The sequence below is a fragment of the Thamnophis elegans genome, chromosome 1 (genome assembly GCF_009769535.1).
Source record: "Thamnophis elegans isolate rThaEle1 chromosome 1, rThaEle1.pri, whole genome shotgun sequence".
NCBI lineage: Eukaryota > Metazoa > Chordata > Lepidosauria > Squamata > Colubridae > Thamnophis > Thamnophis elegans.
In genome coordinates, this window is record NC_045541.1 from 10,690,674 (window position 1) to 10,710,240 (window position 19,567).

The following is a 19,567-nucleotide window of genomic DNA, read 5'->3' on the forward strand; positions in this document are numbered from 1 at the left end:
ATGGAGAAGTACCATGAATATTGCTAATACACAGAACATTTCCTTAGATTTTCTTTTGTCTCCTGCCTTTTATTTCATTTGCTCATTACATGTCACTGTTTTCTGTGTTTTGTATAATTTATGCCAGAAGTGCATAGAATGATGGATAACCTGCCCCTTGCCTGGATGTTGCAGTTTCCACTTTCCTAGCATGACTAAATTGAAATATAGTCAAGTAACACAATAGCTGTCATAAAGGTGTAAGGTGAAAATAGTTTCAGATGACATGTAAGACAACAAGAGCTGTCCCCTTCCCATTTGACAAGATGCTTCCTTTTATACAGATTAATATATTCTTTGTAATCAGCTGGGAAGACTTCCAAACCAAACAAACTGCAGTAGGCACTTAATACTTTCATTTTCCAAGTTTTTGTAGCCCAGAGGCAATTTCTGGAAATATAGATGAGGGAAATTTGCTCCTTGTTTCCTATTAAAATAACTCTTGACTTCCCAGTTAGAACCTGATGCACCAGCAAATTCTCAAATCTTAAACTATATTATTTGGAAGTTGTTTAAAAAAAATTCTTAACCCAGTCTTTTATTTTTACAGATACTTGAAGATATGATATTTGCCCTTGTAATTTGGAATAAAAAGTTAGAATACACTATTTAACAAATTAATGGTCTTATTTCTAAATAATGTTAAATAGGTTTCTTATGAATGTGAAATAACACTAATTCATCGAAGAATTATTTTCAAGTTTATGAATTTTAGTGCATTTTAAGAAGTTTTGAATGTCAAATTCTTTATGCTGCAAATATAATATATTTGAAGAAAGTTTCTCTTATGCGATTTGATCATATGACTGTTCCATAGTTATCCTTTTTTGGTTGAACGCAGATATTCACATTATTATGAATTTGATCTTGGACAGATAAATATGGTTTAAATATGTTATTGCTATATTGAATTATATATTAAAAACTTGTGATTTATTAAAATGAAGAAATTTGGACTTACTGAGCATGGAAAGTAGGTCAAAATTATTTGCTGGAAAAATACTCCTATTTCAGACTTAAAGTCCCTGCATTCAACCTCTTCTATTTGAATGAATATGACCTCACATATAAACATAGTTTTCTATATTGTGATTGCTCTCCTCTAATTTTAATAAAAAAGAGCATGCCAGATTCAATTTCTAAAAAAAAAGAAAATAATGCATTAAAAATGTAAAATATCAGGTGGGAGAGAGATCGTGTAGGATAGAAGAAAGTTTTTTATGGATGCATTTTATAGACACATCACATGATTTACAGAATGTCCTTTTTTTCATCTTGAGGCATGTCTCTTCATTTTAATCCTTAAAAATACACTTGCATTCTCCAGCATTATGCATTAGCCATCACAAGTATCTCTGTTAGGATAAACACACAATTCCAATGCGAAAATGGCAGGCCAAGGGTGAATCAAATTTAAAATCTGGGGAAATTCTACAAATTATTTTACCCTAGAAAACAAAAATATATTCTCTGGCATTAAATATAAAATAATAATGAATTAAATACCTAACAATTACATGCCTTTTATGTCATCTTAAGATGATTTGTTCTATCTAATAGCATGGCCAGCCTTGTCTGTTAATGACACTGGTTTAATTCAAACCAGTGGACTTGCTGCTGTCCATAACAATAGAATATCACCCCATTGTTTAGATAATTAACTAGTTAAAGAAACAAAAGCTTCCAAACAAAAGTGAGAGTTTTATAAATTAGCTAAATCTGTATTGTGAACATGATTTCTTTATGAAAGGAAGATTTTAGATATTTTAAGATGAAAATAGATTTTCAATTTTTTTTAAAAAAAAATTCTTCTTTCTCTTTTAACATTCTTAACCAAGTTTCAACATTTAGTCTGATGTAAGAATTTGTTCCTAAAGTTTACATTTTGTTCTTTACAGATTTGTAAGTGAAACGGTTTCTCTATAAACAAAGATCAGGATGACCAGCTCTACCCGAGAACATCTGCTTTTTGCCCGAAGGCGTAATCCACAATTGCGTTACACTTTGAGTCCAGAGAACCTCCAAAGCCTTACATCTCAGGGCACCGTGGCTGAGAACGTGAACTTGCAGCGCGCCAACAGTGACACGGATCTGGTGACTTTCGAAAGCCGCTCTAGTTTGACTGCAAGCATGTATGAATACACTCTAGGACAATCTCAGAACCTCATCATTTTCTGGGATATTAAAGAAGAGGTGGATCCCACAGACTGGATTGGGCTATACCATATTGGTAAGTAATGGGTTTTTTTACTTTCTTTATAAATAGAAAAATTCAGCATCCCAAGAATTACAAATCAGTCTGGTAAAATTAGTTCAGCACTTAGGAAACAAATAATAACAGTAAAGGAGCAATATATACACCATAAGAGAGACTTGGCTAGAATTGAATGCATATACGGTACATCTGTAGTAATTTAAATCTGGTGTTAAACTGGAGCTATCAGGTAAATAAGGGCAGGGTAGACTAACCAGATCCCACACTAATTCTTTAACTGCTTTCCAAAGGCCATCTACTAGCATCTTAGCTGTTACATCAGTAAATGGGCAGGAAGTCAGCTGATCTACAATGAGGAAGTGTAAGATTTTCTTGAACTGTTCTCAGTAATTTTCATTAACAATGAATGTGTTTGTTTTGATTGTCTCTTTTTATACTATATAAAACAAGACGTCCTGTTTTAACTATCTTGCACAATCTTTAATTTGATAGCATTTGGAGAAGGAGTACTGAATAAATTTCAAAACCACAGGGATGCTTTTTAAATCATGGTTGTTCATGCTATAATATTACATATGAAAGTCGGGCCATGTGCTTACGGACAAATCCTTTCAGTTTTCTTGCAAGGTTTTCCAGCAGTGGTTGGCCAATTGCTTCCTTCCTAGGACTGACAAAGTCATTGGTCTAAGGCAGTGTTTCTCAACCTTGGCAACTTGAAGATGTCCGGACTTCAGCTCCCAGAATTCCCCAGCCAGCATTTGCTGGCTGGGGAATTCTGGGAGCTGAAGTCCGGACATCTTCAAGTTGCCAAGGTTGAGAAACACTGGTCTAAGGTCTTCTGGCTGACTTTGTGTTTAAGAAAAGATTCACCTTTTCCCAGTTTCTAGCTTGAAGCTTTAAATCACTACACCAAATCGATTCTCTGTTTGTTGATACAGTAGCACAAAGAACTTGGATGATAATTTTTCTATATGAACTTTTTTTTTTAACCATATTTAATTGTATAACTTCGCATCATTATTATGTTTTTCCTTGACGTCTATTTCCTCCTGTTTTCAAGCTTGCTTAAAATTGGATGTATTATTCACAGGGTTTAGAAAATAAATCCCACAGCTGAGTGATCCTTTGATAGAAGTAATGCGTTTTATATTCTAGGTTATTTCTAGCTTAACGTAATAGGTAATGCATGTGAGTTGAGCTGTCTCTAGTTTGAAATGAACTGATATACAGTTATCATAACCAACAGTTTTATTAAGGTGATATAAAAGTACAATAAGAAACCACATTGCACAACAGATGGAAATTCTTTAAAGAATTTGATCTGCTATCAAATTAAGTCATTCTTTTCTTTCTGCAAGTGGCATAGATTACGTGCACTTTAGGTTTTATGCAGTTTGTCTTACGCATAAGAAGGATCTCTGGACTGTTGCCAGAGTAATGCAGCACTTCACTATTTGGATTTGGATTTGGATTAGTTTATTTGTATGCCGCCCTTCTCCGGGAGGGACTCAGGGCGGCGAACAACTCGAAAGGGGGAAAAGGGGATACAAACACAATACACATAATTAAAATACACAAGAGTCATACAGCCATACAAGTCGAGAGGGGAGGGGAACTCATCAACCCCAGGCCTGCTGGCACAGCCAGGTTTTGACGGCTTTCCGGAAGGCCTGGAGAGAGGTGAGGGTCCGAGTCTCCGCGGGGAGTTCATTCCAAAGGGTCGGAGCTGCCACAGAGAAGGCCCTCCCCTGGGTGGTAGCCATATGGCATTGGCTGGTAGACGGAACCCGGAGGAGGCCGACCCTGTGCGATCTAACGGGTCTGTGGGAGGTAATTTCCCTTCAAATACTGGAGATCTGTTTGAAGGAGGATCATTTAGATCAGAGATGTCAAACTCGATTTCATTGAGGGCCGCATCAGGGTTATGTTTGACCTCCAGGGGGGTAGGCGTGGCCAGGATGGGTGTGGCCAGCATGATGTCACTTGTATTGGGGGGTACCTGTGGTTGCCTGAGTACACTGCCAATGAAAACGGTCTCCCGAGTTTTCCTATAGAATGGAAAGCTGCTCATGTTAACAGTTAGACTATTTGTAATTAATATTAAGTATTTGGTTAGTCACGCAGAGCATAAAATAGTTTGGACATAAGTTTGCTTAGACTACTTTAAAGCTGGAAGTGAAATTATTATACCACATATGACTGATAAAATAGTAAAAACTCTAGATCTAGAAAACTACCTATTTAGGAAAATATTCCCTCCCTCCCTCCCTTCCTAAAAGCAAAAATCTTAACCACCATGCTATTTTAGCAGTTTTGGTAAAGGGATTGGAAACATTTTAGTGCTTGCTGCATTTTTTAAAAAGGTGTTTGTTGTGCTTGGATATATCTGTATTTTGATAACTTTGTGTACCTCTATTTAACAACTTCTTATATATAGCTATTTGTTTGTAATTTAACAACTTTTTGTGTATGCACAGATTATGTGTATAAACACACACTTAACACACTTATAAAAGTATATCTGTCCAGGAAGATCTTCCCATCGGAAGAAAAACAATTGTTTTCCTGAAACAGAAAGATGGGAGCTATTGTAGGTGGATAATGGTTCAATGGAAGAATGTAGTAATCTGTAGTCCAGATCGAATACCTTCAAACTAAACCATCTTAGAGTGAAGCTGCCATGTGCACAGGACAGGAACATCTTAAATGTAAGTTGCTTAAATGTAACTTAAATCTAGGTCAGAGGTGGGTACCTACCAGTTCGCACCAGTTCGGTAGAACCGGTTCGTCAAATCTACCGAACCGGTTAGAAGAGGTTCCACCAGTGGACCCGGAAAGTAGGCCACACCTACAGAGGAGGTTCCAAAATTTTTTGAAACCCACCACTTACACACACGCACACAGACAGACTCACACAGAGAGAGAAAGAGAAAGAGAAAGAAAGGAAGAAATAAATAAAGAAAAAAGAAAGAAAAAGTGAGAGAGAGATGAAAGAAAAAAAGGAAAAAGGGACAGAGAGACAAAAGGAAGGAAAGAGAGAGAAAGAGAGAGAGAGAAAGAAAGAAAGAAAGAAAACACATGGCCGGCAAGCCACTCCCACAAAGGAGGCCACACCCACAGAGTCGGTTCGAAAAAATTTTGAAACCCACCACTGAAATCATTGGACTAACATGGACCTTGGTCAGATCAGGGCTATTTCTATATTTTTATGTTCAGGTTTATTTATGGATTACTCAGTCCTCTTATCTCATTGTGGATTAAAGTCGGAAAGAACTGTAGGTTCAGCAGCACATCTTATCAGCAGTCAGTTCTATTTTTAAAAAAAATCCAGACATGATGGCATACCCAAAATTTGCAAAAAAAGGCTGGAAAGCAATGAGATCTTCTTAACCAATGTTGTATGGTGCATCTGATGCTCTTCCAGAAAGGTTTTATGATTGAGTTATTTCTAACCTGGTACAATTTGATGTTTGCAGGTGTGAACACTTTTTAATGAAGTGAGGCTTCCATCTTCTTTTCTTCCAGTGGGAGCATTTCCTTAATCGGGTTTGCTGAGAACCCTCTGAAATAGGAAGAGATGAAAGTTCATTTTTCTTCTTCTTCCCTGTTCCTCCTTCCATGTTGAATTGAAGGAGTATAGAGAATTCGGAGGGTCGGGGGAGCCAGAAGTTGATGATGATTGCCCCTTCATAACATAATCCACACTTTTGGTATCTCATTGGGGATGGGAAGTAATCCTTGACACATTGGGTCCATTTTGCATTCTCATTTGTTCATTATATTGGATGCATTTTGAGAGAACATTCTGGACATGCCGACAAAACATTCAATAATACCAGTAGTAGGAGCCTTAGGTACTAAAATGTGACACATCTAGCCATTTTGTGAAACTGCTTAGCAATATTATATTTTAATGTTTTCTATGTTTTTACATTTCTCACTGTAGGGTTTTGACTTCATTTGTTCCCTTGTGTTTTTTTTTTTTTAAATTATATATTTTGTATGTTCCTTTAAACAACTTGTATGCCATTAAATAACAGAATAATAGAGTTTGAAGGGGCCTTGAAGATCTTCTAGTCCAACCCCCTGCTCAAGTAGGAAACCCTATATCATTTCAGACAAATGGTTGTTCAGTCTCTTCTTAAAAACCTCCAGTGTCGGAGCACCAACAAATCTGGAGGCAAGCTGTTCCATTGATTAATTGTTCTAGTTGTCAGGAAATTTCTCCTCAGTTCTAGGTTGCTTCTCTCCTTGATTAGTTTCCATCCATTGCTTCTTGTCCTGCCCCCAGGTGCCTTGGAGAATAGTTTGACTCCCTCTTCTTTGTGGCAGAGCACCTCAAATATTGGAGCACTGCTATCATGTCATCCCAAGTCCTTCTGTTCATTAAACGAGACATACTCAGTTCCTGCAACCATCCTTCATATGTTTTATTTTTCATTAGGCAAGCATTCTTACCAAACAACAACCAACCCTGAACTGTAGCCCCATTATATTCTGGAAGTTACTCCCAATACAGGTAGTCCTCGAGTTCATATAGTGACTATTTGAAGTTACAACAGCACTGAAAAAAGTGACTTATGACCAGTGGTGGGTTTCAAATTTTTTTGGAACCTACTCTGTGGGTGTGGCCTTCTTTGTGGGAGTGGCTTGCTGGCCATGTGACCTGGTGGGAGTGGCTTGCCAGCCATGTGTTTTCTTTCTCTCTCTCTCTCTCTCTCTCTCTCTCTCTCCCTCTCCCTCTCCCTCTCCCTCTCCCTCTCTCTCTCTCTCCTTCCTTTTGTCCCTCTGTCCCTTTTTTCTTTTTTTTCTTTCATCTCTCTCTCACTCTTTTTCTTTCTTTTTTCTTTATTTATTTATTTCTTCCTTCCTTTCTCTTTCTCTGTCTGTCTGTCTGTCTGTCTGTCTGTCTGTCTGTCTGTCTCTGTGGCAGTGGTGGGTTTCAAAATTTTTTGGAACCTCTTCTGTAGGTGTGGCCTGCTTTCCGGGTCCACTGGTGGAACCTCTTCTAACCGGTTCCATAGATTTGACGAACCGGTTCTACCGAATAGGTGCAAACTGGTAGGAATCCACTTCTGCTTATGACCATGTTTCAGACTTATGATCACTGCAGCATTCCCATGGTCATGTGATCAAAATTAAGATGCTTAACAACTAACTCATATTTATGATGGTCTCATTGTCCTGGGATCAAGTCAATCCCTTAAGTCAATGAGCAAATCAGATTCACTTAACAACTATGTTGCTAATTTAACAACTGCAGTGATTCACTTAACAGAAAAAATGGCCACAAATGGGGCAAAACTCATTTAACAAATGTTTCACTTAACAACAGAAAGGTTTGGCTCAATTGCGGTCATAAGTTGAGGACTATCTATATATGCAGTGAATTAAAGATTTGTGTGCTGTAGAGATTGGCTGGGTATTGTGACATTTTTAGCATTTTTTATCTGTAACATATCACAAAAATAATAACTGAGTTTGGAGGAAAATATTTTTATTGAGTGTCCCAGAACAACTTTCCGGCTGTCCTTTTCTTTACACGGGGAGAGGGCAAGTACCTATGGGAAAATTCAGAAACCTGGTGGCCTCTAAATGTGTGGGAACTATAATTCCCAGATTGCCTAGTCAGAAAAAAGAAACATACAAGGTAAAAATTTCAATTCTGGCCAAAAATAAAGTGCTTTGCAATTAGTCAGAATTTTATTGGTGATGTGGTGGTTTCTTTTTTAAATTTGATGAGGCCAATTAAACTTCAGAAAAGTAGACATGCACTCTATTTCTTTATTTAATGAAAAAAATACATCCAAGTTAGCACATTTCATTTTATACCTTTCTGTGTTGTAGGCAATTTTTTTTAATGTTTGGGGAAGGTTAAATATGAGAATGTAAGTAGTGCTTTTTTCTGCTTCTTTAATATCTGTTGTTTTGAATGTTTCTACATGCCTTCTCCCCTGAAACTGACAAATGTTACCTTGGCAATGAGAGCTATTATAGAAATGCTTACTTTCTGCTATGTATTGTGTCATTATATTTCTAATATAATTTTAGGGTAAAGTGCATTTTACTAAGACTAAGAAACACTTCTGGAATGAGCTGCCCCCGGAGCTTCGTATAATCCCCGACCTCCGGTCCTTCCGACGCGCCCTAAAAAGTTGGCTTTTCCAGCAAGCCAGCCTGGCCTGAACAAAACAAAATAAGTTATTGATCACTGTTAATTTTAATTAGATTTTTTTAAAAAAATGTCATTGTCAATTTTAATTGGGTTTGGGATATTCTATTTATTTTTTTAAAACTTTTGTTTGATGTGTTTCTTTTAATGTTGTACGCCGCCCTGAGTCCTTGGGAGAAGGGCGGCATATAAATCTAATAAACCTAAACCTATACCTAATAGCAATAGCAGTTATATACCGCTTCATAGGGCTTTCAGCCCTCTCTAAGCGGTTTACAGAGTCAGCATATTGCCCCCAACAATTTGGGTGCTCATTTTACCCACCTCGGAAGGATGGAAGGCTGAGTCAACCTTGAGCCGGTGAGATTTGAACTGCCGAACTGCAGCTAGCAGTCAGCTGAAGTAGCCTGCAGTACTGCACTCTACCCACTGCGCCACCTTGGCTCCCTTCCCCTAAAAAATAAAACCAAAAAACCAAGAGAGGAGGGGGGGAGGGCTGAAACTGCAGTGCCATTAGTAGGAGGAAAACTAAATCAAGTCAAATAGTAAACCATGTTTTAGGATATTTATGGGAACTCCTTTTTCTGTAACTAGGGGCACCGATCTGTTGTTCAGATCTTGCCAGAGTCTTCTGAGTAGAACATACACTCTGCAGTTACAGGCCAAAACTTCTCTACTCTAGAGGGAGTTTACTAACTTATTTAACTGTATTGTCATCTGTGATTGGAAAACATATTGAAACAGGAAGTTTCTAGTACATATAGGAAAAGACTGAATTTTGACATTGTTCCCTCTGAAACAAAGGGGGGTGCAATCCCATTGGAGTTTTCTTTGTAGAGTTTACTCTTTGTATCAGTGCTTTGTAACTTTAACTATTTCCTTCCGAATTCCATAATATTACACAGTGCTTGGCTGCTGTCCAGTGATGCTTGTGGTTATTATTATATTTTTCTATTTATGGCCTTTCTAGAAAAACCAGTTAAAAACTCATTTTATTAAAATCACTAAATTTTAAAGATCCTACAACCAGCAGTTTGCATGAAGAGGCGCCCACTTAATGGATAACAAAAAGGTAAAATGAAATTGGAGATACATTTTGAACAATTTTAAGATATTTAGGGTAAGGACAGTTTTATGAGATTGCCTACTGGTGGGAAAGACTTTCAGATAGATTGCACAGTAAAATATTTCAGGTGCTGCTGTTTGGAGTAGAAACTAGAGCAGAAACGTGACAGCTCACGTTAAGTAGAATCTTGCTTTAGTTCAAATTGGAGCTTTGACACAATGCTGCTAGCAGGTTTTGAGTTCTGTTGTCTCTGTTGTTTTTCATTTTCTTATTTCTTTCAGTGCTTATTTAAGGGAAGTGAATGAGAAACAATAATAAGGTAAGCATAGGATCAGGGGGATCTGGTGATTAGGAAGTGTCTCCACACAACTTTAGTGGTCTCCAACATTTTGGGCCTGTGATACATAAATGTTCTGTGCTACTGGTTAAGTTAGACACAAACAAGCCAGCTTGTGATAACAAACTCAAGATACTTAGTGCAATCATAAGCATTTCACCACAGTAGCACAAAACATGCTGCAGAATCATAGCTTTCTGCACAGAAATTGTGCACAAATGTTATTTTAGGAAAAGGAATCCAGAAAGGGGACACAAAATGCCATGTTCAGGAAGATCCAAGTTCAAGGTTTCAAGTGATCCAACAACAACAAACGAATGTTAATTGCCACAGAAAACCAGTCACAAAAGCCATCGTTTATATAACCCTGATTGTCAGCTGGAGTAATTTGCTGAATCACGTTTCTTTCCTTCAAGTAGGTTTCTTGACTTCCTTTGCTCTTCCCTTTGCAATTTATGATAGGTTGTTGGTTTTATGACCTTACCTAGTTCATAAGTTCTGAATCAGTGATTTAACCTGTACCTGTGCATCTCCAGGTGTGCTGTCCTTGGGTAATTGTTTGGTTCACCAACAAATGTATGATAGATATGTGTGCGCCGACAAAACCATGACAGACAAATGAGCGCCGTCAAAATTGCTAATCGATTTTCGATAATAGCGCGACGACAAATGCGCGATGACAAAATCGCGTCATCAACAAACGATAGACAGCCCAGTGAGTGTGCTGGGCCTTTAACATAGTGGGACGTGTATACGTACGTTATAACCCTAACCGTAACCCTAAATTTTTTTCAATGTTATTGTGCTTGTCATCGCGCTTTTGTCATCGTACTTTTATCGGCGGGAATTTGTCAGCGCGATTTTGACGTCGCGTTTTAATCGGTGCTCTTTTGTCGGTGCGCATATGTCTATTGCGCAATTGTCGGGTCACGAATTGTTTTAGTGCATGTTGAAGCTCAGACTGGTCAACTCTTTCAGCTTTTACATCTAAAAATCAAGTTCATCCCTAACAATAAGGAATTTTGGGGATATGTTACTGCTGCTTTGCAAAATGACTGCTGGTGGGATCACAAGGTGGCTTCTATAAATAGAAATCAAGATTAGTCAAAATTTTGCATTTTTCCCTCTTAGGTAAATAATTAAAAAATCATCTTTTCCATGTACCTGACCAACCCTTGCCCCGTTGTCTAAGGAAATATTTCTCCTTACCTTTGTTAATACAGTAAGCAACATAAAAAATGTAGCCTTGTAACATTTGTAAAATGTTAATTTGAGAGGTTTTCTACACAGGAGCTAATCCAGAAATAAATTGCAATAAGTAGGTCACAATTCAGTGTTTAAGATGAATGCATAAGTTCTAATTGAATTGCAAATATTGTGGCTTAAATATAAATGTATACTTTTTCTATAGACAGAACAAATCATTTTGAAGTCCATATAACACTATCTTCGCTCATTATATTTTAATGTATTTATGATACTTAGTGCTTTTGGAGCAAGGGTGAAAAATGAATCTCCTTATTTAGATGTCTGGATTGTGATGTGAATTACTAATGAAAGTGAACTGTGCATATTGAACCCATGTGCAACTGACCAGCTTAATCATTAATGTATAAGATATTATTAAAGTATAAAATATTTAAGGTTAAAGTGCCTTACAGGAAAAATACAATGGCAAAACCAATGATGCAGTTTTGAGTACCTGTAGTCTTGTAAAAGAGTTCAGTGTATGGGATGCAATCTAAATGAAGTAAACACATTTAACCCGTTAAGCTCAAAAGGGATCAAAGCTTGCACTTAAATATTTAAGCAGTGTTTGAATATAAACAGTGAGGGTTGTGCTGGGTTCTTATGGGACCATATGCCTATGATGTTTAAAAATATTCCTACAATAAAATATTCTAACATGAAAATCAGAATCATTGAGAAGAGGATGATATGGAGGATTTATGAGAAATCAGAGTTATTATTTCAACAACCATGTGTTGATGAAGTACTAGCAGTGGTGGGATTCAGCCAGTTCGCACCTATTCGGGAGAACCGGCTGATAACTTTCTAAGCAGTTCAGAGAACCGGTTGTTGGAAGAAAACTCCTTTTATTTTTTTCCCCACTTTACAGGGCTAATCCTGTAAGGAAGGCAGGAAGGAAACATTCTGGTGTTGTTTCTAGCCTAATCTTTATTGCCCTCTTTACAGAAACTGCCTCTCTGGTTAACCCTTATTACATTGTAACAGCTAAGGCAAAGTGCCCATTGACCTGAGTGACATTGAGTTGGCCACACCCACCCAGTCACAAGACCACCAAGCCACGCCTACCCAGATGGTCATTAGGGCAGAGGACCGGTTGTTAAATTATTTGAATCCCACCACTGAGTACTAGTGTAGGCATATTTTCAAACTTGATGTTTATTGATCTTCATTGATTAATGATGCCTGCATTGTATACGTTTTCAGATTGTTCACAGTTTCAGAATTATGCGCTATACTGAACTTTTGAGGGTTTAGAGACCATTTATCCTCCTAACAATCTGGAGGACCACCAGTATATAGTTGCATTTCTTTATTCCATTTTTTTTTGGTAAATTTAAATGCAGGGCTGGGATAAGAGGTTGATGAGAGACTTCTGCTGGCTTTTAAAGAGCTGATGATCTTTCTCCTCAAGAAACTGTTTTTTTGTCCTTCAACCTTTTCAACCTTCCCTTTGGGTGGCAAAGTTGTTGGGTCAGGTTGCTACTTCAGAGGATCCTAGAAGAAGTGGATTACCTGGATCCTTTTCAGTCAGGTTTCAGGCTGGGCTATAGTACTGAATTGGTATTAATTGACTTGGTGATCATTTTTGGCAGCACTGAGATAGGTGTAGTTCAACCACCCTGGCCCATGATCTCTATGCAGCCTTCAATACTGTCAATCATAGTAACCTTCTGGATCAGTTTAGGGTGTGTGGGAATTGGGAGTTTTGTGTTATAAAGATTCTCCTCTTCTCCATTGAGGTGGAGATAGCATCCAGAATGGGTTGATCTCATTTGCTAGCTGATTGGACTGAGTTTGTCAGAGCCGTTAGTTCACTCCCCTGTTGCTAGGTCTTCCCAGCTTTTCTACTCAGTCCCAGCTGTGTTTTCTCCCTACTCCTGTTTAACATTACATGAATTCTCTATGTGAGATTGTCCATTGCAGAACCTTCTGTAGGATGTTAAAACCTAACTTTTTCCCTTGACCATTGGGCTAATGCATTAGATGAGCTCATGCTATAAGGGTGGGAAGAGTGATTATGATTGACTTTGGACGTCTTTATTTCCCTTCTTATTTTTTAATTTTAGAATATTTTGTTGCTTGTTTTTTATTCAGTATTAGCCACTTGGAGTCCCAACTGCCAGTTGGGCAGTCATGTAAATTAATTAGTCAAACAAACGTAGAAAACTCCTTGTTTAGGTTTAGGTTTAGGTTTATTCAATTTATATGCTGCCCTTCTCCCAAGGACTCAGGGCGGTGTACAACATTAAAAGAAACACATAATACAAAAGTTGAAAAGAAATTAAATAAGATATCCCAAACTCAATTAAAATTGACAATGACACATTTTTTTTTAAAAAAAATTAAAATTAAAATTAACAGTAATCAATAATTTGATTTGTTTTGTTCAGGCCAGGCTGGCTTGCTGGAAAAGCCAACTTTTTAGGGCGCGTCGGAAGGACCGGAAGTCGGGGATTATACGAAGCTCCGGGGGCAGCTCATTCCAGAGGGAAGGCGCTCCCACAGAGAAGGCTCTCCCCCTGGGGGTCACTAGCCGACACTGGCTGACGGCACCCTGAGGAGGCCAACTCTGTGAGATCGCACTGGACGATGGGAGGCTACCGGTGGCAGTAGGTGGTCTCGCAGGTACCCTGGGCCTAAGCCATGGAGCGCTTTAAAGGTCATAATTAGTACCTTAATTGGAGATCCATTCATTTTTTTCTGAATTATAATTAGCAAGCTTTCCTTTAATGCGTAGGAGTTTTTGAGAAATGACAATGGGAACTACTGCCTACTGAGACATATTGTTTTGCAAGCTTCACTACTATGTATGCAAGTTTAGTTGGATGCTTAGAAAGAGTCCTATACTATTTGTTGTGTGGGAAATTCACTGGAATGTGTGTGGGGTCATGTTTATTTGCTAATACCAGTCATCCCCCCTGAATTATGGATCCTTATATAATCCCCACAAAATTTCAGAGCCTTCAACAACAGTTTGGAAACTGTTCTTATAAGCCAGTTTCTAATTGATTAACAAGGACCACCTGATTTTACTTTATTTTTTGTTATTTTGATTCATTTTATTTCTATTGTTTTATTTCTATAAACGGATAACTAATATGCCAAGGTAACGTTGCATTGTTTATATTCCATCTGGATTGATTTGTCTGAGCATTTCTGTATGCCAGAGAATTCTTTTTGAATCATCGAAATACATAGGCTTTTCCAAATAACTTTGGAGTTAGTTTTCCCACCATTCTATTGTCTCTTCACAAGGTGTCTGATAAACATGAGCTTCTGTTTATTGGCAACGTCTGGACTAAATCCTAGAAAGTCTCGATCACCCACTGAGCCCTCTGTTTCTTGTTAATGTTTGATGTGCTGTTGGATGTAGTAAAAAGAATCTCATTATAGTTTACAGATGGCAGTTATCTTATTAGCTAATAGCCATCTTTGTTTCTAAGAAAGTACGAGAAGCAACGTTGTTGTTTTTATATTGCTCATAGGACAGTTTTAATGCTTAATTCGCATATGAATCATATGCAGGTAACATTCCAAGACTTGGACTAGAAGCTCTGCATATATCAGAACTGCAGTATACAGTAGATCAGAGGTGGGTTCCTTCCAGTTCGCACCTATTTGGTAGAACCGGTTCGTCAAATCTACCGAACCGGTTAGAAGAGGTTCCACCAGTGGACCCGGATAGCAGGCCACACCTACAGAAGAGGTTCCAAATTTTTTTGAAACCCACCACTGGTCCTTGGATATGATTATTCTACACTATCATGCTCCTATTTATAAAACTCAGTGCCTCTGTGAAAGGTAAGGATGACTACTGCGTTTGTGGTGCAATCAGAACATTGCGTGTGTTGAAGTTGTTTTAACACAAACCAAAGATGCCTTTTAAAAAACAAGTTTACATCATATTCTTATGCATGCCAGTGCTGTGTGTGAGGTAATTTAAGGTGGTTCTGACAAGTGTCATCAGCATCTTCATATCCGGTCACATGGGTGGCAAGCCACTCCCATCCGGTCACATGGGCGGCAAGCCACTCCCACAAAGGAGGCCACACCCACAGAGTAGGTTCGAACAATTTTTGAAACCCACCACTGCAGTAGATGTTATCTGAGATTATTCTAATCTCTAATCAAATATTGGTTAGGCAAGATAAAATTAATAAGGTTAGTATATAAAATGATCTGATTTAGTAAATACCAGCAGACTATCTATATTGTTACTGCTTTTTAAGCATGTCATTTTAAAGAAAAACAATTTCGTTACGGAAATAACTGTTAAAGCAAAGTGATGGTGCTTGTGTACTGGTGATAATATCTCAACCAGTTGACAGAAATATTTTATACAGTAGTAATAATGTAAACCTAGTTGGGAAAGATACAACTTAGTGGCAGAACATATGCTCCTCTTTCTGGTACTGCCTTAATACGGCTGGAAAAGATATTGACCTAAGATATCTTTCCAATACTGTGGGTAGATGGGTAGACTATTATTCCAATTATCCATGGAGGTCCACAGCTATGCTGGAGAAGGCTAGCCACAGAGGACCATTTTATTGGCTAAAGCCACTTAAACTATATATAAGTACTTACTGAAGTACTTTAAATAATGTATAAATATATAATGGATAAACATACTGCGGCAATGTCTAATTTAATGAAAAGAAGGACTAGGGGAGACATGATAGCAGTGTTCCAATATCTCAGGGGTTACCACAAAGAAGAGGGAGTCAAACTATTCTCCAAGGCACCTGAGGGTAGAACAAGAAGCAATGGGTAGAAACTAATCAAGGAGAGAAGCAACTTAGAACTGAGGAGAAATTTCCTGACAGTTAGAACAATTAATCAGTGGAACAGCTTGCCTCCAGAAGTTGCGAATGCCCCAACACTGGAAGTCTTTAAGAAGATGTTGGATAGCCATTTGTCTGAAACGGTATAGGGTTTCCTGCCTAGGCAGGGGGTTGGACTAGAAGACCTCCAAGGTCCCTTCCAACTCTGCTATTGTATTGTATTGTATTGTATTGCATTGCATTGCATTGTAATGTTATTGGAAAACAAACTAAACTCTGATTAGAACTAACCCGAATTCTAATCTAAAAGAGTTTAAATGTGATCTCCAGGATGAAATTAACCCATGAAACATAAAAGATACATTCTTTTTATTATATCTTTCTTTGTTTTGCCCCTCTTCTATTATTAAAGTGTCTGTAATAAATTCAGGGGGTGGGAAGAGAAAATGCTGCCATATTAAACTTGGGAAAGGAGGAGAAATGGAGAGAATGAGCAACAGGGGGATTTGTGTATATTTTCTGCTCGGGGATTTCAGTTTTCGTATCAGTATGAGTTCGGTGAACATCAGCAAGTAAAAACAATCATGCTGAAACGATAGGTTCAATCAATGGTTTTGTGCTTATGGGGTTTTTTCCCCCCTCCCAGAAGAATTAGGACCAAATTATCTTCCATGGCCCCTGCCTGATTTTCCTTCAGGATGTGTGGAGTTATTTCCTTGAATACTTTTTAAATATATATACACCCATGATAGATAACAAAGGAAGTGAGTCTTGAAATAAATCATTTGGTGGCAGACTAGAGATTAGGTTAGGTTAAAGTACAACATATATTTGGACTGATCTCTTGAAACCTTAGGTTTACTTGGACAATTACTGTATTTCAAAAGATCAAACCACTTCTGTATTTTTAAAAAAACCTATATAGTCCTATACATTAAACTCTAAATAATTCCATACCTTTCCTGAGATAGTGAATGAAGTGGGAAACAACAGCCAAAGAAGAATCCAGAATGTTAGGAATGAACTGAGTGTTGTTGCATTGAATTTAGGATATTAGATTTTTATACTACAGATTAATATAATTATTTCTCCTGATCTCTGGCATTTTTGTTCTTATAATGCATTCAGTATATAATACAAAATATTAAAGCTTCTTAATAACTTCACAGAATTAGAAGAATAATACCAATTCTGGTTTATTAAAAAAAAAAGTAATATCCAGTTTCTACTCAAAGGCCAACAAGGATAGAATTTTAATATCTTAGTAATTCTTAGAACCTGCAAGTTAACATAATTAGTAAAGCTACCTGGGTTATTGCTACATAGAATATGGTCAAATCAGTTTTTTAAAACTTTGTCTCTTATTAGCTTTTAGCACAAATTGTTCATGTTTTTCTCACTTCGTTGAATTAAAAATATTTTTGCTAAATAAACTCAAATCTTAAACAAAATTCACAGAAGAATACCACAGTTTATTCATATATATCATTATTTTTTCAGGTAATATGTTTGTACCTTGCTGGGAGTTTAGAAAAAAAAATCATGCAATCTGTCAAATGGGATTTTTGAATATTTAAAATGAGAAATTATAGTGTATAAAAAAACCCTATAAGCACAAATAACATTTTGGGTTGTTTCTTTTTACCCCTAAATAATCTGTTCCAAGTCATTGGGTATTGTATGAAATGATGTTTTAAATGAGTAGTAGACTTGTAAAAAAGTAGCTTCATAAATTTTTGTTCAGTTACATCATTGTAAGTGATATTATGCTATGTTGGCTGTAAAGCAGAGGTGGGTTCCGACCAGTATGCCCCAGTACACACATACTGGGGGGGGGATTGGGTATCCATTTGCATACCGGGGTCCCTGGAGGCCCCGTACTGGTATGGTCCTTCCCCTGGCCTGCCCCCTATGCTCGCTCCCCCGCCTGCCCGGTCGCCGCTCGCTCTCTCGCCTTGTCTGTCTGCACCATGCTTGCCCCGCCCACCCACTTCCTTTGTTGGAGTGGAGGACTCAGCTGTTGGAAGAAACCCAGGTGCACTTCTTTCTCTTTCATTCCCAATGGGGTGCGGAGAAATCCATGTGTTAGAGAGGGAAGAGAGGCAGTCCCTAGCAGAAGCTTGGCCTTCTCTTCCCTCTAATGCATGGATCTCTCCACACCCCTTTGGAAATGAGGTGACTGTCAAAGAGAAGGAAACATGTGCGGGCTTCTTCCAACAGCCGAGGAAGGAACAGGAGCGGAGGATTAGGCTGTTAGAAGAAGCCCATGCACGCTTCCTTCTCTTTGACAAGTGATTTTGCAAACCTCTTCTCAAAGAGAAGGAAGCTGGGGGGGGGAGGGGGACAGACTTCTTCAGATGAGCCCAAAAAAGCCGCTTTGCCTCTGCTATACTCCTTCCCGCACTGCAGGAGTGGCCTCGAGGGGAAGAGGTCCTACCAAGGCAAGAACATTCCTTGGATCACAATGAGGTCAAGCACCCTCAGGCATATCTGCTGACCTTGGGCAGCCGAGGCGGAGCAAGCTGGTGGGTGGGAATCTCCTAAAGTCCAGCAAGAAGGGGAAGGGGCTCCATGGGTGGGGGACACAGCTTCCCTTTCAGCATTCAAAGCCACACTCGGCCTGCTCAGTTCCTGGGGATGTTTTCCTGGCCGGTGGCTGATTTATAAACAGGAATTAACCATCTCCTTTTAAACTTTCCATTTCAATGAGAATTTAAGAAGTTTTAGAAAAAGTCTCATTGAAATGGAAAGTTTAAAAGAAGTTGGTTAATTTCTGTTTATAAAGGTCACATGGCGGTGGTGCATGGGCTGCTGACTGACCCAGCACCTGGCCAGGGTGGCAGGGCTGACCTGAAGTGTTTCCCAACCCGGGAAGGGGCACCAGGAGAAAGCGGGCTGCCAAAGGCCCAACTGCAGCTGCAACGGGGCACAAAGGAGCGGCCGCCCAGCAGAACTGGGAGTGTCCCCAGGTTAGTGGGGGTGGCGGGGAGGTTGTGTGGGCCTGGAGGTGGTGGGGAGGCAGGGGTCAAGGCTACCCTTGGTTTTACTGCATTGTATCTTAATCTTTTCATCCTCTCCCGCCGAGAGAAGCTGTGGGTGTGGCTGCTCTCTGCTCCCCGTGCTTTGCAACCTGGCTGGAAACTACCGCTGCTGAAGTGGCACTTCGCTTGCTGCCGCTCGGACACTGAGGAGGGAGGTGGGAGTAGCACTGTCTGGGTTTGGAAGAAGGCGGCCAGGGCTGGGCTGCCACAGCCGAGCCTCCACTGACCTCTAAAGAAGAAGTGGTGGCGGATATTGCTTGTACAAGCGTTTTTCAAATTCTGATATTTCTCTGAAAAATATGGTTCCTGTATGATGAAAATAGGCAATGAAAAACGTTAAGCATAATTTTACAAATGTGTATTAATGAAACATTACTACTAAAAAGATAAAAGCATGCAGGCATTCCAACATCTCGTCCTATATTTGTGTTACCGTGACCATATTCATGTCAGTCAATTACAGCTAATTTTTGCTCTAACGCAGTAATGAGCCTTTTTAAAAACTTGTATTACTTTTCTATGTCAGAATTTCCCTTTCTGCTAAAGTATCTGTTTATTACTTGCGTTTTCAGACTGAGATTTTTGTATTGTAGCTATACTGTGTATGACTGTAATAGTGACTTGATGTGGTATTTTTAGTCTCTAGGCTAACTAGATCTAGT

General features: G+C 38.6%; 1 protein-coding gene across 1 annotated transcript in view; it reads left to right on the forward strand.

Moving 5' to 3' along the window:
• Window positions 1–19,567, forward strand: part of HECW2 (HECT, C2 and WW domain containing E3 ubiquitin protein ligase 2) — a 185,286-nt gene that overhangs the window by 47,208 nt on the left and 118,511 nt on the right. Inside the window, exon 2 of the mRNA XM_032236640.1 lies at window positions 1,938–2,269. Within this exon, the coding sequence (XP_032092531.1) occupies window positions 1,978–2,269 (292 nt within the window). The 5' untranslated portion in view covers window positions 1,938–1,977. The remainder of the gene's footprint in view (window positions 1–1,937; window positions 2,270–19,567) is intronic.